General features: G+C 37.5%; 2 protein-coding genes across 7 annotated transcripts; one reads left to right on the top strand and one right to left on the bottom strand.

The window, feature by feature from the left end:
• The first annotated feature begins 541 nt into the window (after positions 1–541).
• On the top strand, positions 542–10,664 carry eef2l2 (eukaryotic translation elongation factor 2, like 2). 2 transcript variants are annotated; one of them, XM_051109152.1, is made up of 16 exons: positions 542–696; positions 3,059–3,273; positions 3,643–3,824; positions 3,971–4,182; positions 4,274–4,461; positions 4,574–4,679; positions 5,059–5,172; positions 5,260–5,398; positions 5,484–5,679; positions 7,190–7,448; positions 7,532–7,639; positions 7,711–8,064; positions 8,475–8,657; positions 8,740–8,872; positions 10,016–10,229; positions 10,511–10,664. In XM_051109152.1, the coding sequence occupies exons 1-15, from the start codon at positions 694–696 to the stop codon at positions 10,207–10,209; spliced, it is 2,586 nt and encodes an 861-aa protein (XP_050965109.1). In that variant the 5' UTR covers positions 542–693; the 3' UTR covers positions 10,210–10,229; positions 10,511–10,664. The 2 variants fall into 2 exon arrangements, with proteins under 2 accessions (XP_050965109.1, XP_050965108.1); XM_051109151.1 differs by having other exon boundaries at positions 10,016–10,664.
• On the bottom strand, positions 10,521–19,020 carry pias2 (protein inhibitor of activated STAT, 2). 5 transcript variants are annotated; one of them, XM_051109156.1, is made up of 15 exons: positions 18,887–18,949; positions 17,798–17,882; positions 16,982–17,456; positions 16,266–16,353; positions 16,112–16,162; positions 15,888–15,978; positions 15,215–15,349; positions 14,998–15,103; positions 14,810–14,883; positions 14,347–14,507; positions 14,077–14,210; positions 13,167–13,344; positions 12,151–12,290; positions 12,017–12,054; positions 10,521–11,911 (listed from the first exon to the last, which is right to left on the bottom strand). In XM_051109156.1, exons 3-15 carry the CDS (start codon positions 17,451–17,453, stop codon positions 11,723–11,725), a joined length of 1,857 nt encoding a protein of 618 aa, XP_050965113.1. In that variant the 5' UTR covers positions 17,454–17,456; positions 17,798–17,882; positions 18,887–18,949; the 3' UTR covers positions 10,521–11,722. The 5 variants fall into 5 exon arrangements, with proteins under 5 accessions (XP_050965113.1, XP_050965112.1, XP_050965111.1 ...); XM_051109155.1 differs by having other exon boundaries at positions 18,556–18,927; XM_051109154.1 differs by lacking the exon at positions 17,798–17,882 and having other exon boundaries at positions 10,521–11,908; positions 18,887–19,020.
• Positions 19,021–19,028: the final 8 nt, after the last annotated feature.

The following is a 19,028-nucleotide window of genomic DNA, read 5'->3' on the forward strand; positions in this document are numbered from 1 at the left end:
CAACATCAATATAAGACGATCAAATCTCTAAATGACTCAACAAAACAACTATTAACAAAATCAAAAAGAAACTAAAACAAAAAGCACACACCCACACAAAAACAAGTATAAACAAACAAGTATATTAAAAAAAGGAAATAATAATAATAATAATTGTATTAAATGTAGAAGTCATATGGAAGTGATATTATTTTTTTCCAGTGTTGCTAGCTAACATGACCTACTTAAAAAATAGAAAATTATGTACATGTATACATGTAATTGTGTACACAATTACCTAATAATATATATGTAAATATTACCAGAAAGTAGAACATTCTAGTGATCATATTTAATTTCAAATGCTGTAATTTCATTATTATTATTATAAGAAGAAGAAAACGAAGAATAAGTAAGTTTGTGCCATTTTTGCATATGTGAATACTTGATTGCTTATTTATACGCATTATTTCTGGTATCTCTGCGGTCACTCGCATAATATTATGCATATTATTTGTCTGTGCACAGTACGTTGAATCTAAATAGGGTCATCTTGGTCCATATGACTTGTTCCACATGACTCCGCAGTGCTTTCTGTCGCAGCATAAACTAAGATTCTACGTCATATTCTCTCTCTTTCCCCCAAGTCCTCCAGCGGAGAGGAGCAGCGACAGCAGCGCCAGGCCGTCCTAGACTTGGGAGCCATTCGCCAAAATGGTACGATATTTCACCGTGTCAGTTCACCAGGCTGCATTATAAATGACTGAAGTGCTATATTAAAACATTTTCGTACATTTACGACGCCTTTTTTCAGACATTTATATAATCTGGTTTTATTCTGATGTGAATGACGTAATGACAACCTGCTTAGAAGATTCTCGCATTTGTGTCAACCTTGAACTTGAATTATACGCGAAACATTTATTTGACGTCTTTATGATAGAACGTTCAGGACAGACAATGACGCATTTAAATATACGTCCAGTTATTCGATGAGGGATCGATATGGATTAGTCACGATTTCATTCAAGTTCGTCATGTAACAGTTATACTAACGTTACGCATAAATGTAAAGCACGACCGCATGCGGTTCTCTCTTTGTTTTTAAGTGAAAGTAAGCCGCGTTATTTTAGGGATATGGCCCAGCACCCTGGAATAGCGTTACCCCGTTATAAATAGCGCGTTTACGCCCACTGTTCTTTTCTATGCGCGTATTAAAGTTTCATGTGCCGCGAGCGAGCGAGCCATGATTATGGAGGGGTGCTGAATGCAAATAGGGTTATTATATTGACGGGACCGCTGTGTTATTGTTTTTGAGGGGCGAAACAACCCAACTCTCTTATCAGGCTAAACAAGCTTGTCATTGGCTGAGTGTATCGCTGGGCAGCGCCAGGGCTAAGAAGACTGCAGCACATAGCGGCTCCCCAGAAACTGCGCACTCATGGTACAGGCTGTGCTTCAGCACACTCTCTGAATTATGGCAGATTTAGAAAGCGTTAAACCGGTATTTTGTGAGCAGAACACACAGTAAAATACTAGTCAAATGAAGGCGAAGTTAATTGACAACATAGAGTAAAAAAACAGGATTTTTAAAATATATTAGCCTGTATTTTAAAAGAAAGTACAAAAATGTAAAAAGAATGAGCTGCCTTTTAATCTATGGGGAAAAAGACATTCCCAGAATTCCATACTGAGCTATCACTATTTGTTTGGATTCTATCTCATTTGTACTGGTGATTATAATTTTAATATATTTTTAATTATTTTGTTTAATGTTTGATGCATTATTTTAGTGTCATGTGTAAATATGGTCTGTGTTTCTATGTTCTTTGTTATTATTGGCTATAGTTACCATGTGGGCTTACACTGCAAAACCAGTGGTATTATTAGCACATTTTCCAGTAAAAATGATTTTAATACCTCAAATAGATTGGCATATTAACATTACACTACCAGTCACAAGTTTTTGAACAGTAAGTTTTTTAATGTTCTGCTCACCAATCCTGCGTTTATTTGATCCAAAATACAGCAAAAGCAGTAATATTGTGAAATATTTTACTAATTAAAAAAAAATGCTTTCTATTTGAATATATTTTAAAATGTAATTTATTCCTGTTATCAAAGCTAAATTTTCAGCATCATTACTCCAATCTTTATTGTCACATGATCCTTCAGAAATCATTCTAATATGCTGATTTGCTGTTTAAGATTTTTTTATTATTATTATCAATATTTAAAACAGTTGAGTACATTTGTTTTAGAATTCTTAGATGAATAAAAAGTTCCTAAGATCAGCATTTATCTGAAATAAAAGGCTTTTGTAGCATTTTATATTAAGAAGAAATTATAGAAATTAATACTTTTATTTAGCAAGGATTCTTTAAATTGATCAAAAGTGACGATAAATAAATTTTTAATGTCACAACAGATTTCCATTTCATATTAAAATGGTGTTCTTCTGAACTCTCTATTCATCAAAGAAATTAGAAAAAAATCTACTTGGCTGTTTTCAACATAATAATAATAAATGCTTTTTGAGCAGCAAATCGGAATATTAAAATGATTTCTGAAGGATAATGTGTCTGGAGTAATGATGTTGAAAAATCTGCTTTGAAATCACAGGAATAAATTACATTTAAAAAAAAAAAAAATATATATATATATATATATATAATAATATTTAATAATATATATAAAATATATATATTATTAAAATAGAAAACATATATTTTAAATAGTAAAAATATTTCAAAATTGTACTGTTTTTGCTGATCAAATAAATGCCGGCTTGGTGAGCAGAAAAGACTTTAAAAACATTAAAAATCTTACTGTTCAAAAATATTTGATTGGTAGTGTACATGTATACACTGTGAATTAAAAAACCAAACCAAACCAAAAAACAATATTTAGCTTAAAGGCATGAGTTTTGACTTGTCACATTGGCTTTTTGTAGGTTCCAATTCTTTAAACCGTGAGCCTGAGGCGTTCATTTGTTTTGACATCATATATTGTCCCCCACACACAAACACTCATATTTACTCCACAATGAACACTTGGCAAACTTGTCTTTGTGCCTCAGGTGAACTTCACGGTAGACCAGATTCGGGAGATCATGGACAAAAAGTCCAACATCAGGAACATGTCCGTGATCGCCCATGTGGACCATGGCAAATCTACTCTCACTGACTCATTGGTGTGCAAGGCCGGTATTATTGCTTCTGCACGTGCAGGAGAAACTAGATTTACTGACACCAGAAAAGACGAACAGGAGAGATGTATCACTATAAAGTCAACGTAAGTATTAATGTTTAAAAAGTTTATTAAATTAGGAATTACTCCAGTGTTCAGCATCACATGATCCTTTAGAAATCATTGTAATATGCTGATTTGGTGCTAAGGAACATTTATTATTATCAGTGTTGTGCTGCTTAAGTAGAAATGGAACCTGCCATTGAGCAGTATATTATATGCTTTTCAGCAAAATTATAATTTAAAGTGAACATACAAAACCATTAGCAGAGTCAACACATTTGTGGACTGTTGATTTAAAACTTACAAGCTCTTTCAACAACTAGCTCCAATGTCTTTTCACCAAGGAAATACCAAAATTACAATTTTACAAGCATTGCAGAAACCCTCTCTATATATATGCTTCCCTCACAGGGCCATCTCTCTATATTATGAGCTCAGTGAGAATGACTCAGCCTTTATTAAGCAGTGTAAGGATGGTACTGGTTTCCTGATCAACCTGATCGACTCACCAGGACACGTTGACTTCTCCTCTGAGGTGACAGCAGCTCTGAGGGTTACAGATGGTGCCCTTGTAGTGGTAGACTGTGTATCAGGTAAGGCAAATTCATTTTAGGATATCAAGTTCACACTTCTGTTCTCTACTTGAGGCAATAAGAACATTCAACAACATTTATGCATCCACCACACTAGTAGTTTCAACATATAACCTGCAACAAGTCAAATTTGAATTGTTCCACAGGTGTATGCGTACAGACTGAGACCGTCTTGAGACAAGCCATTGCAGAGCGCATCAAGCCTGTCTTGATGATGAACAAGATGGATCGTGCCCTTCTTGAGTTGCAACTGGAGCCCGATGAGCTTTTTCAAACCTTCCAGAGGATTGTGGAGAATGTTAACGTCATCATCTCAACCTATGGTGAAGGAGAGCATGGACCAATGGGAAACATTATGGTAACAGACTGGTAGCAGTGCAGACTAAAAAGTCAACTTCATGATTAAAAAATTTGCTTTTAAATATGTGTTTCTAACTGATTTACCCTAGGTGGATCCTGTGGTGGGAACTGTGGGATTTGGATCAGGCCTTCATGGCTGGGCTTTTACTCTGAAGCAGTTTGCTGAGATGTACGTGGCCAAGTTTGCTGCCAAGGGAGATAAGAAAAAAGTAGACCTTCCTCCAGCAGAACGGGCTAAGAAAGTGGAGGAGATGATGAAAAAGCTTTGGGGAGATAAGTAAGTTTCTTACCTATTATAAAGGAGGCACAATGACTGTACAAGCTGCCAATGTGATTTCCAGTATAAATTGTGTGTATATATAAAATACACTCAAACCCATCGTTTTCAGGTACTTTGATCCCTCTTGTGGAAAATTCAGCAAAACGGCAAACAATGCAGATGGCAAGAAGCTTCCTCGTACTTTCTGCCAGCTTGTCTTGGATCCAATCTTTAAGGTTTGTGTTTAAACCAGTTCTTCCTTCTAAAAAAAAACAGTAGAAACCATCACAGAAGTTCTAATGGTTTCCACAACAAACATTACAAACCATCAACTTTTAACTATTAAAGCCGTTAAAAAATAGTTTTCTGTAATGTGTTTTGGGACATATTCCATTAGGATATAGTGGGTTTAACAAGCCACCAATAGAAGGCGACCAATTACAAGCAAAATCCCACAGGGTCCATTACAGTTTCCATTAAAACCAATACAAGTCTCATTATAACCAGTAAAACATTACAATTTTGTTTTGTTTTTTTTCAGCAGGGTTCTTATCACTCATCTCTTGCTACTCCAAATTATGTACAGTTAATTTTGTATTTGAATTCTTTTCACAGGTTTTTGATGCCATTATGAATTTCAAAAAAGAAGAGACCCAGAAGCTGATTGAGAAACTTGAAGTAAAGCTTGATGCGGAAGACAAAGACAAAGAAGGAAAACCTCTGCTTAAGGTATAACCGAAGAACTAAACTTTTGAGAACCTGCACCCTATTTCTACTGTTGTTGTTTTTGACACATGGTTGCTTCGATGCTTCCAGGCTGTGATGCGCCGCTGGTTGCCTGCAGGTGACGCTTTGCTCCAGATGATCACCATCCATCTTCCTTCTCCTGTCACTGCCCAAAGGTACCGCTGTGAACTGCTTTATGAGGGTCCTGGAGATGATGAGGCCGCCATGGGTGAGTCACAACATTGCGAGGTGTTTGACACGTCAGGGAGATACATTTTTGCCAGCGTTTTTACATTTCTCCTTTGACTTTTCAGGTATAAAGAACTGTGATCCTAAAGCTCCTCTCATGATGTACATCTCCAAGATGGTGCCAACCACCGACAAGGGTAGATTCTATGCCTTTGGTCGTGTCTTCTCCGGTATTGTTTCTACAGGGCAGAAGGTGCGCATCATGGGCCCAAACTTCACACCAGGAAAAAAGGAGGACTTGTATTTAAAGCCAATCCAAAGGTTTGCTGTTGTCAATTACTTATGTAATACAGTGCCTTGCGAAAGTATCCATACATTTTGTTATGTTGCTGCCTTATGTTAAACTGCTTTAAATTACTGTTTTTCCACAGTTTTTAACATTTTCCAGTTTTTAACATCTTTGCAAATAAAAAAAAGTATTTATACCCCAGTTTTTAAATCGCTTGTGGATGTCACTACACTTTGAGTGAAGTCAGCCTGTGGCAAATTCAACTGAATAGGTATGATTTTGAAAGGTATACACATCTTAATAAAATGTCTAACAGCTGAAAATGCATATCAGAGCAAAAACCATGTAGAGCCTGTAGAGCTCAGAAACAGGATTGTGTCAAGCCACACATCTGAGGAAGAGTTCAGAAAAAATTCTGCTGTATTGAAGGTTCACAGAAGCATGTAGTCTCCATGACCTTTAATGGAAGAGGTTTGAAACAACCAGGACTCTTCCTAGAGCTGGCATCCTGGCCAAACTGAGCAAATGATGGAGAAGGGCCTTGGTTAGAGTGGTGACCAAGAATCTGATGGTCACTTTAGTTGAACTCCATGATCGTATGTGGAGACTGGAGAAACCTAAGGACAAACATCACTGTAACACTCTACCAATTTGGGCTATAGCGGTGTGGCAAGACTCAATTCTCTCTTCAGTGAAGACACATGAAAACACACTTGAAATTTGCAAAAAAAGCACCTAAAGGACCCCCAGACTGTGAGAAACAAGATCCTCTGGTCTGATGAACCTAAATTCCAAGCATCATGTTTGAAGGAAATCAGGCACTGCTCATCACCTGCACAGTGCCATCACAACAAAAAAGTGTGCTGGTAGCAGCCTCATGCTGTGGGGCTGTTTTTTAGGGGCAGGGACTGAGGGACTTGTCAGAGTAGAAGGAAAGCTCACAGCAGCAAAATATAGAGATAGCCTTAAAGAAAACCTAGTCCAGAGCATTCAGAACCTCAGACTGGGCAGAAGGTTCACCTTCTAACAGGACAATGACCCTAAGCACACAGCAAGAGTGGCTTTTAGACAACTCTGTGAATGTCCTTGAGTGGCCCAGCCAGAGTCTGGGGTTGAACGCAATCAGGTATTTTTGGAGAAACCTGAAGATGTTTGCCAGCCTTCATCCAAGCTGATAGAGCTTGAGAGGTCAAGAGGTGAGGAGAAGAATGGCAAATAATTGCCAAATGCTGATGTACAAAGCTTGTCGCGTCATACCCCAAAAGCCTTGAGGCTGTAAAGGGTATGAATACTTATGCAATGTACTTATTTTAGTTTTTATTTACCAAGTTGTGACAATTCTCTTTTTGCTTTGTCATTTTGGTGTATGGAGTGTAGACTGATGTGGAAAAAAGTAATTTAAAGCAGTTGTAAATAAGGCTGCAACATAAAACGTAAGGAAAATGAAAGGGTATGAATACTTTCGCAAGACACTGTATAAGTATTCCTCAATTGATGGTCATTACCCTTATTAACATGGTGATCATACTACGTCCTCTTCAGAACTATCTTGATGATGGGTCGCTACGTAGAGCCCATTGAAGATGTGCCATGCGGGAACATCGTTGGTTTGGTTGGGGTTGATCAGTTCCTGGTCAAGACTGGCACCATTACCACTTTTGAAAATGCTCACAACATGCGTGTTATGAAGTTCAGCGTTAGTCCTGTGGTGAGAGTTGCTGTGGAGGCCAAGAACCCAGCTGATCTGCCAAAGTTGGTGGAGGGCCTTAAACGTCTAGCCAAATCTGATCCCATGGTTCAGGTAAATATCTTTGCAGGGTACTAAGACAATGGTATCAACAAAATTCAGCCTTTCCAATAATAAACACAAGTTTCTTCTGCTAGTGTATCATTGAAGAGTCTGGGGAGCACATTGTGGCAGGTGCTGGAGAGCTTCATCTGGAGATTTGCCTGAAAGACCTTGAGGAAGATCATGCCTGCATCCCTCTTAAGGTAGTGCCTGGATAACAATACTGATTATTTTAACGTCTTTTCCACTAACAAATTGAGGTCATTTTTTCCAGAAATCAGACCCAGTTGTGTCATATCGTGAAACCGTCAGTGAGGAATCAGACCAGGTTTGCTTGTCCAAGTCTCCCAACAAGCACAATCGTCTGTACATGAAATCCCGGCCCTTCCCAGATGGCCTGGCCGAGGATGTCGATAAGGGTGATGTGTCTTCTCGGCAGGAGCTCAAACAGAGAGCTCGCTACCTGGCTGAGAAATATGAATGGGAGGTCGCAGAGGCCCGTAAGATTTGGTGCTTTGGACCAGATGGCACAGGGCCCAACATCCTTGTGGACATCACAAAGGGAGTTCAGTATCTGAATGAGATAAAGGACAGCGTAGTGGCTGGTTTCCAGTGGGCAACCAAAGAAGTGAGTAAAAACAGGTTATGTATTTTAATTTGTGACCCTGGATCTTAAGTAACACAGGTATATTTGCAGCAATAGCCAACAATACACTGTATGGGTGAAAAATTATTAATTTTTCTTTTATGACAAAAATGATTAGGATATTAATTAAAGATCATGTTCTATGAAGACATTTTGTCATTACGAACCATAAATATATCATTTTTGCATTTCTAAGAACTTCATTTGGACAACTTTAAAGGCGATTTTCTCAATATGTGGATTTTTTTGCACCCTCTTATTTATTCAGCTTTCAAAAGATTCTGGTCAAAAAAAAAAAAGACCATTATGACTGGTTTTGTGGTCCAGGGTCATATTAATGCTTAGTCATTCCTAAACAGTAATGAGATACTGTTTTGTGTGTCTTTTACCAGGGTGCACTCTGTGAAGAAAATATGCGGGCAGTGCGATTTGACATTCATGATGTCACTCTTCACGCTGACGCCATTCATAGAGGTGGCGGTCAGATCATTCCCACAGCTCGCAGAGTTCTGTATGCTTCTGTGCTCACCGCTCAGCCGAGACTCATGGAGCCCATTTACCTGGTTGAGATTCAGGTACACATGGTGGATTCCTCCTGGGACAGAAAAACAAGAGTGCAAATTTGATGTCATTAATATATTTCCTTTTCTCCTCCAGTGCCCAGAGCAGGTGGTTGGTGGCATCTATGGTGTGCTGAACAGAAAAAGAGGCCATGTGTTCGAGGAGTCCCAAGTGGCTGGAACACCTATATTTGTTGTGAAGGCATACCTACCTGTAAATGAATCATTTGGTAAGTTAATAATCCAGATGGCAGCTTGATACGTTTGTTAAAAATGACAGCAGTAGGACATGTCATTTTTATACATAAAAAAATACGTTAATGCATTTGATCCCAAATGTTATACATTTCTATATGAAAGGGTTAGTTCACCCAAAGTTGAAAATTCTGTTATTAATTACTAGGGGTGTAACGATATTATCAATATCGTGATATCGCGATTGCAAAACTGTCTCAATATTATCGTGGTCACTTGACGATATGAAACGATAGGTGTTCCAGGCATAAAAATGTAGTTTTAAACTATATTTAAACTTCTTATTCTAATAGAAAAGCTCTACTCCAGTTTCCGTCAAAATAAAAGCTCAAAAGTGCTTAAAAGTATGAATTGCTGACAGCTAGCGGTTTAAATGGGTAACGTTACTGCAATCCAAATTCAAAATATCTCTTTCAAGTGTAGAAATTAGGAAAGAAGTATTAAAATTTCCCTACTGCAGTGTAAAGCAAAAATAATGTTCCTGAAATATTCATTTTCATTTATTTTGCAGTGCAGTTGTTTTACAATATATGGCTATTACTGTCATAGGAATAACAATAAGATAAAATAAAAATTATTATTATATTCTAAATTCTAATGTTTGGCTTTCTAAAACACCAGTGTGAAAGTAATTTAGACTAAGACAGTATATCACAAATAAAAAGAGGGCTGAGATTTGAACAATTCGACTTTAAAAATTGACAGAATATAAAAAAAATTTCCTAATCATGATTTGTCTTTTTTTTTTTTAATATCGTATTATGGACTTAATTTCACTATATTATCATATTGTGGGATTCTGATATTGTTACATTCCTATAAATTACTCACCTTCATGTTGTTCCAAACCCATAAGATCTTTGTTCATCTTCAGAAAACAATTAAGATAATTTTGATGAAATTAAGCAGGGTAGGAAAGCTCTCAGATTTAATAAAAAATATCGTTATTTGTTTTCTGAAGATGAACGAAGGTCTTACGGGTTTGGAACAATATGAGGGCAAGTAACTAATGACAGAATGAACTATCCCTGTAATATATTGAGGATGTTAATTTGGAAACCCAAAGTCCTCACTATCTTTGGTACCTATAATTTGCATGTATTTGTTTGCATGTACAGGTTTCACAGCAGACCTGAGGTCTAACACTGGCGGACAGGCCTTCCCTCAGTGTGTGTTTGACCATTGGCAGATTTTGCCAGGTGATCCATATGACGTGAACAGCAAACCTAGCCAAATTGTGGCTGAGACCCGTAAACGCAAAGGTCTGAAGGAGGGCATCCCAGCACTGGACAACTTCCTGGACAAACTATAAGTTTCTCTGGATTGTACATGGTGATTGAAGCTATTAATCTTACAATGTTAACGTGACGACTCTGAAGTGTATGGCATAATGTTTACACAGAAAATAAATAGAGCTTAATTTAAACGTTCAAAGCTGCACAATCTGGCAGCAAATAAAACCTGAGCACGTTAAACTTGTGTGGATGTGTCCATACGTAAAGTAAAGCCAATACATCACAGCAATCTGGACTTATTCAGCTTTAAAAATATATTTTTCCAGGTGGATATGAAATAGCGCTCTAATCACTGTGTATTGGTTTTACATGTCTTAGGATATACATGTATCATCTTGAACTGTGCCCTCCTCCTTTCGGCAAAGAATTCAAGATTCTCAACAACATTACCTGTGCCATTATCAGTAGAGAGCTATGTTAATTAAAAACCTCAGCCCTGACTGGGAGGGACAATAAAAGCACTGTATCAACATTTACAGCACATCTTTCTTTCTTTGTTTTTACATCCATGATATGAGCATGTTCAACTCAAAATAGTACACATGTAACAAAGGGGGAACTTCTAAAAGAAATAAACAGCATCTTACATGCCTTCAGACTTGATCAAAACGACAGTATGGCTCATAATCCAGTAAGATATGAGATTAAATTCAAACCATAACTTGTGTCTATTAAATAAAAAAAAACGTTAGCAATAAAAGCAGATTTCTAAAAGAAAATAGATCCTATAAACTTGCATAATCCTAAAACAACCAAAACAATGAATGGCGTCATTTTCATTACATCTGCAGGCTGTTAACTGACCAAGAACCATGAAATTAGACAAATTACTCCTTGTTTTAACAACGGTCATATTACAGTTTTAGAGGTGAATATGTTAAGATAGCAAAAAGACCTTTCATATAAAATTACAGATTCAAAATAAGTTGACCACACCAGCATAAGGGAATCTGATGGCTCTTATAACCACTAATTAAAAAAAGAAAAAAAAATCTGCTCATGCATTCTGCCATGATTTCAGACAAGAAGTGAACAAGTAAACATTTTACAATATACAACATACAGTTTTTTATTGCTGCAACTGAAGTCTTGTAACAAAAAATAATTGCACTGCTGATATCGAAGAGACAACATAAACTGAGCTGCCGCTAATAATCCGCTTCCGTTTCAACCGCAGAACTGCCCACGCAAAACATACAATGTAGACAAGAGTGCCATTATTAGACTCGTCTTAGCTTTCTAGTCCACTGATTTATTCCATTTGTTTCTTTCTGCTCCTCCAATCAAATAGCTAACGGATGAGAGTCACTGTGTATCTGGCAGTTTCCCCCATTTAAAGGGAAATTAGCTTGATTTAGGTTTGCTTTTTAAAACAGCATTGTTGCTGAGATCTTCATAGCAGTCCTTTCGGGTCTTTGTCGAAACACGATTCTTGAGGTCCATAGTTAAACGTAGAAAATATTTCTCACTTAGCCAACTTGACTTAAGTGTAGCTGTTTGGGTGACTGGCCAATAAAGATGTGCCAGGATTCAGTCTAGTGAAATAATGTCTGACAGGCCTGAAGATCCTCCCGTAATGACACCAGTCTCATGACTCGAGCTGCTGCTGTGGGTTGCCGTCTCGTACGGAGCTGATGAGGAAACCAGGCTGGTGCTTGTGGTGGCACTCTGAAGGCTGCTGGAGAGGCTGTCTAAAAATATGGGGCCTCTGTAATGCTGCTGAGGAAACAGAAAACCATTGGCAAACAGCTGTGCAGACTAAAATACTACTAAAAACAAACATGCAATCTCAATATTTTTGTGAAAGAATATTTATAAATATACCTGTGGATCCCCTTGAATCAGAGAAAATAAATCAAGACCTTTGGGAAAGACACAGGTTGTATGACAAACATTAGGGTTTATGGTAAATCATGAAGGAAAGCATAGTTGATTGGATGGCAGGCTTAGATACATACTTTGCATATCTGTGGGAATAGTGGATAAGGTAGAATGGTGGAATGGAACGGAGTAGTCCACTATTGGGGGGGTCAGGTATGACGTGTCTAACGCCTGGACATTTGGCACCCGAACACTTGATGGCTGGTAAGTCAGGACCCTAAAAGAGTAAACAGGAAAACATGAAAACCAATAATCAAAGTAACATTATAGAGAAACGGAGGTTCCACTACACTCAACGTTCATCGTAACTGTTTAAATTACATGCGATTTGACATTACGGACTATATTGCAAAAACCAAACAAAAACACACCCAGAGAGTCACGCGTTCACTATGAGATGTAGGTTAAGACTATTGCTTGAGCACATTTAGAGTTCATGCTTTCACTGCATGATTTAGTCTATTAAAATACATTTAGTATTCCCTCAAAATTTAAGATAGGGGGCCAAAATGCCCCTGTACTGATTTGTGATATTGATTTAGTTCAATAAACAAGAGGGTAATATTAAGAGACTTTTTAGATACAATTCTCGGTTTTGAGCCGTTTGAACGAATCGCTTGAATGAAAAACTCAGTGACTCATGCAGTGATCTGCTGCCGCCTACTGGCAATTTTAGGCTTATATTTAAAGTATTTTTTTTCTTTTTTCCCCCCACCCAAATCATTTCAAATGTCAATATTCAATTTTTTTTTTTTAAACATCAAAACATTAATTATGCATTGGTAACTGCAGGTTAACTACATTCAGGTCCTGCATTAAACAGTCAATGTGTAAATGCATCTAAATGCCACTTTAAGTTGCAGATTCTGTGCCACTGCATTGCAAACACAAAATTTGCTGACTGACTTCATTTGATTGGTAACAGAGCTATAGTTTCTTACTATTTGAATTTATTAATTAAATGTAAAAATTTGACAAAAAGATGATGCATACATTTAATCAGGTCTACATGTTCTTAATCAGAAGTACAAGGCTTAAAAAAAGGTACACAGAAATGTCTGGTCTGATTTCTAGTGAATCACTAAACACAAACCCTTTGTTGTGCATTTCCTCAGCCTTTGACATGTAGACACAGCGCTTTTTCAGAGGAGGATCACTGTCCTCTTCATCATCAGATGAGCTTTCTAGTGTGAGGTCGATTACGTCTCCCTTTTTTGTGCTGCTGGGTTCTGGGGGTGGCACCACTGCACTTTGCCTCACTGGGACAGCGCCTGAAAGGTCATGAATCATTTTAAAAATGCATCAATGAGAACTTACATAACCCCTGTAAGACTGAATAAATTTAACCCCAATATCCCTGATCTGCTTTAAATGCAATAAGCTTTATTGTAAATTTTTGCATTGTGTATGGGAATGTGAGGAGCTGCAGAAGTTTTGGGTTGGGGTGACTCCGTATGTTTCTCAATTTACTTCGTCGCCATTTCCTCTATGTCCTGTACTGTGTGTATTGAATATTTATGCAGACAACTGCTTTTTGTCTACAAAAGAAAGCAAGCTGGTGAACTTGTGTCAATTACAAGCAAGGCTTTTATCGCCCTTATTGCCCTTCCCTTGGACTATGGATGAAAAACTTAGTATCTTGTTTGGCTTGCTTACATATGAAGAAACCCTCTGAATTCCTTTATATCTGGGAGGTGTTTTTGAACTTTGTTAAAACTGGAGCTATTGAAGCCTTAGATGGCTGAAGTCATAGAACCTAAAAACGTTTTTGATGGCTACATCATGATATAAATCTAAATATGCCTACAGTTTAGTGTATTTTTTTTTTTAAATCCTGCCTGGGGGATGTTCTGGTGAGTTGTGTTTTTGTAAGATTTCTGTAAAACTCAAAATATGTTGTACAAAAACGCTTTAGACGTTTAGACATTAGAAATCCTATACACAACTAGTTCAAACCTAGCACACAGAGAAAGCTCACTTTTTTAAATGGAAATGAACCTTACAATCAATTTTTGGGATACATGGAGATGACACTTTCAACGTCTCCTTCTTTGGTCTCATTGGACACCAAGTCCCATCCTCTTGAAACTTGATTTCATCAACATCTGTGCAGTCATTGAGTATTTCCATGAAGAGCCTGACAAGTACAGAATGCTTAGTTTACTCAATGCAAGTTACTCTCTCTTTATGAATGAAAAACAATTCAATGATTTAATGTGGTTAATGTGGCTGAGTGTTTCTCACCACTTCAGGTATAGTCAAAGAAATCTCACCCATCTATAATCAGACTCTCATATGTGGCTTTTTTGTCACAGACGGGACAGATCCAGGTGGGCTTCTTCTCATTCATTTGCAGGTACAGAGCAGCATCAAAGCACTGCAGGTGAGAACAGGTGACAGCTCGGCAGGGTACCGTAAGTCGCATTTTGCCAAGCTATGCGAAAAGAGGATTTTTTGGTCAGACAAAATTTACTTTTTTACCACTGTACATCGGCACACCAAACAAAAACTAAAAAGTGTTATGTAAAGGGGTCATGAACTGAGAAATCTAAATCTCTTGATATTTTTCCTGAACGTGGAAGTCACGCCTGACTCTTAAATGGAAGGATGTTTTGCATTTCCGGTCTCCAGTGTTACTAGTCAAATTAACATATATTCAGAGCTGATAATCTAATGTTCATGACCCTTTAAAGTGACATTCAGGAGTTATAGGATCTTATGGATGCGGTAACTTACTGGGCACATCAGTGAGACTCGTAAACTAGTTGTGGCGATTTCACTGTCAGGGTCTGCAGTGAGTTTTTCTTTAACTGATACGAGAGTGAAGAGAAGGTGGATTTAGTAAATTAATTCAATAATTCAGTCCATTAATTCAATACAAAGATAATCAATGACAACAAATAGAATCGAACGACAGAACTTACTTAAAGCTCTGGAATGGTCAGGGTTTCTGATCCCCTTCATTCTTAATCTCTGTAGTAACAGTGGGGAGGTCAGCTGCCGCACCAAGTACACTGACATGGAGTATGTCTGTAAAAACAAGAAGAGGGAATACATACAAATGCTTAGTATACAGAAAAGGCTGAAACAGTGTTGAAATCTGAACAGATGAAGTAACAGGTCTAATGGCACTTCACATACCTTTCCTATTTCAGGTGCCCACGTCACTACTATCTGATTGGGTACAGCCGATGACAACCTGACAAGTGACGTGATGTTCAGCGGTCTGCCAGGTCTTTTTTGCTCCACACCATTCTTAGGAGGTGGTGCATAGCCCTGTGTGATAACCATATCAGTCAACATTTTTTAAAGAAACAAACATTTTAATTTAGCATTAAATTGAACAAAAGTGGCAGAAATAATATCTCAAAAAGGGTTTAAGCATGCAGTTAAACATCTGTGCAACAGAACATAAAACATTGTTTGAACAAATGTACAAATTATGCATTACATGAGTAATCTCTATTTTCTGGGGGAGGACAAAGATCATTTTTAATCCTTATTAAAGGATTCATTCTGTATTTACTTGTAAATATTGACTATTTACATATCCAGCAATGTTTTGAGATCGTCTTAAGTTTTTAGCAGTTCAACATTTAAAATACCCTAAGACCTATATGCTCTGTTGAACAACAAAAACATCCTGCATAAACTTCCCACAAGAAACTCTGATCAGAGTACAACCCAAATAAGCCTAATTACATAGGATGTTGTTGTTCTAACAAGTCATATACATTTCTAAGAACTATTTAGGTTTGGAAAAAAAACATTAAATGTGGGCTTAATGAAGGTTAATTACAACAGGACTACATACAGGGAGGGGAAAGAGCTTCCCATTGACTTTGATGCAGAGGCTGTTTGGATAATTGTCCTCTTGTGGACAGCTGGTCTCTGCTAGACAAAACCTAGAATTAAAACATAAAACAGAATGTCAGGAGTCTAAAATTGGGATTATGCTGATAACATCTTTGTACACAATGCTGAACTGGATACACAAATAATGGTATTGTAAAGGCAACACACTGAGATGGTTCCTACCGTAGTTGAATTTGAACCATGTAGTCCCTTCTTCCACCTGGAAGAAAGTCCCTATGCAAAAGAGTAAGAAAAACAAACAACCCTAATCAGGCAAAGAGTAAAAAAAAAAACAAGTCACATTATTCAAGTCACATTTAAGTCATTTAGTTCTTACCGTGAAATGCAAACTTCTCTCACTTGTTGTGGAGTCAAAGCAAATATGAAGTATTTTTCATGATGAAACCTCTGACCAGCATGAGTCCCTTTAAGACACAAATCAGTCATAAGGGATGTATAGTTTTAAACTAAAGACACAGGCAAAGAGGACACTATGTAAAACACAGCTGATGGGCTAGCAACTGGTTTACATACACTATCTGCTTGGGGTTGGTAAGATTTATACTTTTTTTTTTTTTTTTTTTTTTTTTAAAGACGTCTCTTATGCTCACCAAGGCCACATTTATTTGTTAAAAACTACAGAAAAAAAGAAAAAAAAATCATATTGTGAAATCATTTTAAATACACTTTTTATTTTTAATATATTTTAAAATACGGCAAAGCTGTAATACTCAGTTTTTCAGTGTCACATGATCCTTCAGGAATAATTTAAATATGCTGATTTTCTGATGCTGAATTTCTTGATTCGTTCTGCTTAATGTTTTTGTTGAAACGGTGATACATTTTTTTCAGGAATCTTGAAGAGAAAGTAAAAAAAACAGCATATATTTGAAATAGGACATTTTTGTAACATTATAAATGTCTTTATTGTCACTTTTGATTAATGTAATGCAGCCTGGTTAAATTAATTATAGAAAACCTTTCTCTTCAAAACTCCAATCAAAAGTACATTTTTTCCCACCAAGCATGGAACATCCAAACATGTAAAATTACCTAAGCTTGATGGCTTGATCAAGACATCCAGCACATCGTAAAACGGCAGGGACTTCATCTGCACGTCCGGGTGGACGGGGGCCATAAGTTGCGTGGGCTGCTGCATATTCATCATGGGCTTCGATTCATGAAACACGGGTGAATCGCAGCTCACCAGGTGCTGCTGCTGCTGCAGGAGGTCTGAATGGCCGGTTTGCAGAGGAAGATCTGAGCTCACAACTGTGGCACCGCCGTCTATTTGAAAGTAGGATTTAATGCTTGACTTCAAAGCCGCCAAATCCTGAAGACCATCAAATGTCCGCGGGTATCTCCGACGATACAGTTCCTTTATTTTGATCTGCACAGCAGGACTACAACCACTCCTGAGCAAATGCAAAGCCCTCAGCAAAAGTTCATGCTTTCGGCCGCTCTTATTCCTTCCAGCAAAACCTAACAGTACCTGGAGCTCTGAGACACGGAAACTTGATACCATATTCTGAAAAAACAAAACAAAGCAAGCAATAAAACACATTGAGATACCAAACATATGAAAGCAAATGGCCTGATAAAGCAAATGAACACAAGTTAGTAAGAGAAACCACCCTCTATGCCATGCTGTCAAGTTTTGCATTTATAATATCATAATAAAAATGTGTGGATTTAATAATTAACATGGCATAAGATGGTGGAATATGGTAATAATAGATTTTTAAAGAACCAAAAGGTGTCATTTGAAAGCAGCTTAATTAATAAAGAAATATGCGTGAAGTGAGGTGACAACCCACCCAAATACACCCATTCCAGAAACCCCAGAGAAATAAGAAAATCTGAACTGACCCTTCATTACATGGTCCATGCTTGATTGTTCTTACGTGTTAATCCTTTTTTCTTTAAAAATCCTTAACAAATGACCGAAATGCATCTAAAATGTTGAGAATAATTCCAAGACCAATTAGACGAACATCAAGAGAATGACAAAGGACAAAACACACATGTTCACTTTGATCCATTAACAGAACTGCTGGGGGAAAAAGCGTAGTTTACAGCAAAGCAGGATGTTTCTGAACAATTTACAAGACAACATGAATTAGTCTTACAATGGCAAGTATAAAAGCACACAAAGCAGGTGTCTAACTTTCCTGACTCCAACACACAGTCTATTTGTTATTGTTTTGGTGCTGATGCTGAACTGCAACGCATTCAGTTAAACTTCAGAAAGACGACTGTGCACTAAGTTAGTCAAAACTGTTATCTTGAGACAAATGTGAGGGAGAAATGACAGGAATCAAGTTTGTCTAGCTTGCTGGCGACCCACCTGCAGGCTTGTAAACAACATTTTCAAGGTGTCCCTCTTTAATGTTTACTTGGCTATTTTAGTCTAAAATGTTGACTTATATTTACACACACACACACACACACTTCGGACACACTGGCCTATAACGTTACATCGTTTACCCCTGCAAACACAAGTCATAAATCAAATTACACCTGTGGGTACATGTACACATTGTCAATTGCTGTCGGACGCTAGCTAACAAAAGACCAGCCAAAACAATTCGAGCAGTGAAGAAATTGTAACGTAAAAAACTTTTTACCTGCAGCGAACAGTCGTCAGTTCAGTTAGGCATTATAATAAAGCGTTTTCATGCAGTGAAAGATGGTAATAAAAGCAGTGTCATATTGAGGCTGATCTTCAATGTTTGTGTAGCAGATCGACAGCTAAAAGAGTAGCTGGTTGGTGGCTAACAGGCTAAACACAAACCGTCTAACGGAGTGATGGGACGCTTCTGTATTAACTATAAACAAACTAACCCATGGGTAGCAAACCGACCGGTAAAATGGAATAACAAACGGTAACTGCAAAATAATTTTTTAAAATGTGAAAGACGCAAAGAAGTAGCCAGCTATCATTGCACTTTCGCCTACCCGTAACTCCTCAATATCCGCCATTTTCTGGCTGCGCTCATCCTGGCCAGTCCGGAGATGTCGGGTCACGTGACACAGCCTGGGTTAAAGGGGTCATATAATACATTTCTGTATTTTATTTCATGGCCTTGAGGTCCACTTA

The sequence above is a fragment of the Labeo rohita genome, chromosome 5, assembly GCF_022985175.1.
Source record: "Labeo rohita strain BAU-BD-2019 chromosome 5, IGBB_LRoh.1.0, whole genome shotgun sequence".
NCBI classification, from domain to species: Eukaryota; Metazoa; Chordata; class Actinopteri; order Cypriniformes; family Cyprinidae; genus Labeo; species Labeo rohita.

Excerpts from the sequence above, each read along its gene's own strand:
- pias2 (XM_051109153.1), bottom strand. The coding sequence starts at position 18,910 with ATGGCGGATATTGAGGAGTTACGG. Across the intron at positions 16,354-16,981 it reads GATCAAGCCATCAAGCTTAG|GGACTCATGCTGGTCAGAGG; the intron begins GTAATTTTACAT and ends TGTGTCTTAAAG. Across the intron at positions 15,350-15,887 it reads GGAAGCTCTTTCCCCTCCCT|GGCTATGCACCACCTCCTAA; the intron begins GTATGTAGTCCT and ends GTTATCACACAG.
- eef2l2 (XM_051109151.1), top strand. Across the intron at positions 5,173-5,259 it reads AAGGAAAACCTCTGCTTAAG|GCTGTGATGCGCCGCTGGTT; the intron begins GTATAACCGAAG and ends CGATGCTTCCAG. Across the intron at positions 8,658-8,739 it reads TTTACCTGGTTGAGATTCAG|TGCCCAGAGCAGGTGGTTGG; the intron begins GTACACATGGTG and ends TTTCTCCTCCAG.